General features: G+C 44.4%; 1 protein-coding gene across 1 annotated transcript; it reads left to right on the plus strand.

Moving 5' to 3' along the window:
* The first annotated feature begins 54 nt into the window (after positions 1–54).
* On the plus strand, positions 55–2,764 carry LOC117865506 (heavy metal-associated isoprenylated plant protein 7). Its single transcript, XM_072295061.1, has 4 exons — positions 55–538; positions 1,226–1,440; positions 1,591–1,678; positions 2,022–2,764. Exons 1-4 carry the CDS (start codon positions 472–474, stop codon positions 2,495–2,497), a joined length of 846 nt encoding a protein of 281 aa, XP_072151162.1. The 5' UTR covers positions 55–471; the 3' UTR covers positions 2,498–2,764.
* The last annotated feature ends 1,625 nt before the right edge of the window (positions 2,765–4,389 follow it).

Raw genomic sequence — 4,389 nt, forward strand, 5'->3', positions numbered from 1 at the left:
AGAGATGGACTCGAAGCCAAGGGGGAAGAGGAGAGAGAAACAAAGATATGCCAACATCATTTCCATGTGGATCTTGCAGACCTAGGTAGCGCCCACCCGCTATATAAGGTGAACCCCCCTCCCTACCGGCATCACAAACATACTCAGCATAGAGTCAGGCATTGCCTGCTCATAGAGGAGCGGTAGAGGCGTGTGTCGGAGCATAGCACTCCACGGCACGACAGGGGAAGGAAGCCATGGGCGAGGTGAGTGAGGATAGTTATGCTATCCTTCACATGCTCTCCATCGGTGTTAGGAAAGGCAACATCTTGATAACTTTGTATTCCTTTGCAGGAGGTGAGGAAGGAGGAGGTGGAGAAGCCCAAGGCGGGGGTGGAGGAGAAGCCAAAGGATGCGGTGGCGGAGGCGAAGCTCAAGGACGGGGAGGAAAAGAAGGAGGAGGCGCCACCGCCTCCGCCCGAGGAGGTCGAGATGCGGGTCTACATGCACTGCAAGGGATGTGCCTTGAAGGTCAAGAAGATCCTTAAGCGCTTCAACGGTAATGCTACCATATCCAGCTAGGCGACCTAATCTCTTCCTATCTTTCCTTTGCTGGATCATTGAGTCTCTTAGTCTTGACAAGATTTATTTTTTTAGTGCGATAATCTTTTTTATGTTTCACGAGATTTATTCATTTTTTTATTGTGATAAGGAGGGTAAAGATTCGAGATATTTCAAAGGTTATTCTTAAAAGGATTGTTGTGATTCGTGGTAGGATTTGAAGTGGGATAGATGGCCTATGCTTTAATTAAAAGATTAACCTCTTAGTTACTCCCTATGTTTCAAACTTATCCAACTTTGACCAAGTCCGTAGACAAGTACACCAACATTTACGATATCAAGTTATTTTTGTTAAATTTTTCATGAAATTTTTTTATAGTGTATTTATTTGGTACATAAATCATGTTGATTAATGGTGGGGAGAATGACTAACTAGAAATTGAATGACTTTTAGCTCTAGAAAAGGTTAGTATATCCCAAGAGAATGACAGTCTCAGGCATATGTCAATCGGAGCTCAAAAGTGAAGTTGATTCCCTATCCTCCTTGAAATCCTCAAATATTCCATCCATGATACATACTCTCCATGTATTTATAATTGCTATCAAAGGAAACCTAGGATGATTCTTTAGTTCAAGATTCAATCTTGATGGCACCTGAAATGAAAATTTTGTGTCGGTATTGCAGGAGTGGAGGGCGTGATTGCTGACTCCAAGACGCACAAGGTGGTGGTGAAGGGGAAGAAGGTGGCCGCAGACCCAGCAAAGGTGATCGAGCATGTCCACAAAAAGACCGGCCACAAGGTGGAGCTCCTCTCACCGATACCGCCTCCGGTGGAGGAGAAGAAAGAAGAGGAAAGGAAAGAGGAGCTCGAGCCACCCAAGCCGGAGGAGAAGGAGGAGGTGAATGAGATAACTCTCATACAACCATCTTGCAACATTCATCCTGCAATGCCCCTTGCTGCTTCACATTTTAGTATTTTTATAATAATTTTCTTCCATCATATGTTGTTATTTGAATGTTTCCTTATTCTATTTGTTTTGTCTTTTAAGCCACCGGTGATCCAGGTGGTGCTGAAGGTGCACATTCACTGCGAGGTTTGCGCTCAATGGATCAGAAAGAGGATCCTCAAGATGAAAGGTGCTTACTAGTTGGCTTCAATCGGATTTCCAGTACTATCCATGCCTATCTATATTATTTCCATGTCCTATCCGGTCTAACAAGCTTTACAGATGTGATTAGCTTTGTTCTATCAGCATGGCTAGATCTACTTATTTTTCTGGTGAAATGATTCGGAATAGAACTCTTTAATTGAATACAACAAACTTTCTCAAAGACAAGAACAACTCCCTTGGCCTACCTGTCTGACTAAAAATCAACAAATTTATTAAGCTTACTAAAAGATGTACTATTAATATTAATACTTTCTCTAGCTTACAATATAGTAATTTGGTTCATAATAATTTGGTTCATGGTTGTGCAGGGGTGCAATCTGCAGAGCTAGACCTAAAAGCATCAGAGGTGACAGTGAAGGGTGTGTTAGAAGAGGCCAAACTAGCCAAGTACATGTACAAGCGCATCGGCAAGCACGTGTCCATCATCAAGTCTGAGCCGGTTGCCCCGCTGGAGAGCCCTGGCGGCGATGCCATGGTCAAGGAGGAGAAGAAGGTGGAAGGTGTTGAGGAGAAGGAGGAGGGTGACAGCAACACCGGTGGTGAGGAGGACAAGATGGATAAAGAGATGGACGCGGCAGCCATCGCCACAGCCAACCTGTACATGTACTACCCGCAGTTTGCATTCCCTGGCGGGTACTACTCACCCCCGACACTGCTACCGCCCGGGTACATCTACCAAGCGGCCTACCCGCCACCGTCATACACAGCATATGCGCCGCACCACCAGATGATGGCACCACAGACTTTCAGCGACGAGAACCCAAATGCGTGTTCCATCATATAAAAAGGTAGAACCATGGGGGTCTAGAGACAATAAGAAGTAGGGGAGCAGAAATGGGAAGCTGCATAATTTGAAGATTGTCTTTGCAAAAAAAGAAGGCCCGGCCCATGAGCAAAGCAAATGGCAACTTGAAGAAACATACCAGTCTTTTTGAGGGGTTAGATTTCCATTTCTCTTTGTTCTTTTTTTTGTAAGTTTAACCCCTTTTTCTTCACCTTTCTGGTACAAATGAAGTCTGGACTTGTCATTTTATTATGGATGCTATCCTTATGTGGAGTTTTGCCTTATACTACCTCAGCTTCAGACTTCTATTACCCTGGTGCGCTCTTTGTAGGCCTAGCTCGTTTTTGTACCCCTAGGACAAAATACTAACAGCATCAGCAATTCACATTAGAATCTGAATTTTTATCATGATGAAAGAAAACAAGAGAAATCACCATGGCCATGTGCATATAGGGCATGTGAATTGTGATGGATCCATTGTGCATGGCCCAAATTCCGAGGTGGATTACTTCTTCAATTTGGTGCTCCCCGCTTTTTTTCACAGTGCAGAACAGTACATCCATACACCCTACTGGTACCCAAAGTGGTAGCTCCAGCCTTGGAGTTTGCTCTGAATATGAGGATTCTTTCACATCATCATGGCAACATCAACCCTCAAGAGCTGTGGCCGGCTTCAGCCTTCAGGTCTGCCTGTGTCCAAACGATGGATGGATGGATTCTCCTGCTGCAGTCTTTGCATGGCTTGTGGTCCTGTTTATGCGGCCACTGACCTGGGCTACTCTATGTGGCATCTTTGCTTGCTTTCAGCCTTTCAGGTGCTGTAGTATTTGCTCCTTTATATATACAGCCTTTTTTTTTTGTCTTGAAGAAGCCATTTTGTATTCCTCCGTGCTCGCAAAGGAAGTCGTTTTGGACAAGGCTTGGATCAAACATTGGGAATATAAATCATAAATAACTTTTAAGTTGTTGAGTTTGGAAATGTGAAAGCTATATAAATAGATTTGTCTTGAAAAATACTTTCATAAAAATATACATATATCACTTTTTGATAAATATTTTTATAAAAATAAGAAGTCAAAGTAATACTTTGGAGATCGTGTCGATGTCCAAAACGACTTCCTTTGCGAGTATGGAGGGAGTATGGGGTTGGGTTGATGGTAGTAAATTGCACAGTAAGAAAAAAGAACTAGAGCAACCTAGGAGAAACTAGGTGGTTTTATATATTAAGAAAATATGCATCCAAATTCACCTCAATGAGAGGGTACATCCATACCCGCAATCAACCGAGCTAGGCTCAGCTTCCTAATTGCGTGGTAAAAACGAAGATGTGTGTGTGGGTGCGCGGGGCTGGTGTGAGACACTTTTCATGGAACATGAACGGAATGCGACGGGTCCGCGCGCGTCTCAGGCAATTCTTTTGCAGAAGATCCCAGCCAAGGGGAAGCTTTGTGGAGGGACTAACTGGTGGGTGGTGATTGGGATACCATGGGCCTGCAGCCGTTAGTTGCAGCATGCACATCATCTGATGCACACATGCTTGCTCCTCACACAACCAAGTTGCTGCTCACTTGACTATATAATCAATTAACCACCAACTTGCATGATCTCTTTGTTCTCTGACACAAGCTCTGGCTAATCCCCACTACCCCCACAAAACCACCACTAATCTATGCGGTGCAAACACATGCAGACCACTGCCTCGTGCTGCTCTCATCAGCTTTTGGGATCTTTATTTTTCAAACAAAGAGAACTTTTGGGATCCTAAGTAGTGATCTAGCTCACCATCCAATCCTCAAACGCTGCAACTCTCCAAGGGCCAGGCCTGGGCGTGCCCCAGTCATGTGCTGCAGAGTGAGAGACCACGTCCTCGGTTTGTACTGGCCTGGGAACTG

The sequence above is a fragment of the Setaria viridis genome, chromosome 7 (assembly GCF_005286985.2).
Source record: "Setaria viridis chromosome 7, Setaria_viridis_v4.0, whole genome shotgun sequence".
In the NCBI taxonomy this organism is placed as follows: domain Eukaryota; kingdom Viridiplantae; phylum Streptophyta; class Magnoliopsida; order Poales; family Poaceae; genus Setaria; species Setaria viridis.

Coding starts and splice junctions, on each gene's coding strand:
- LOC117865506 (XM_072295061.1), top strand. CDS start 472: ATGCGGGTCTACATGCACTGCAAGGGATGTGCCTTGAAGGTCAAGAAG. Junction 539..1,225: donor GATCCTTAAGCGCTTCAACG/GTAATGCTACCA, acceptor TCGGTATTGCAG/GAGTGGAGGGCGTGATTGCT. Junction 1,679..2,021: donor GAGGATCCTCAAGATGAAAG/GTGCTTACTAGT, acceptor ATGGTTGTGCAG/GGGTGCAATCTGCAGAGCTA.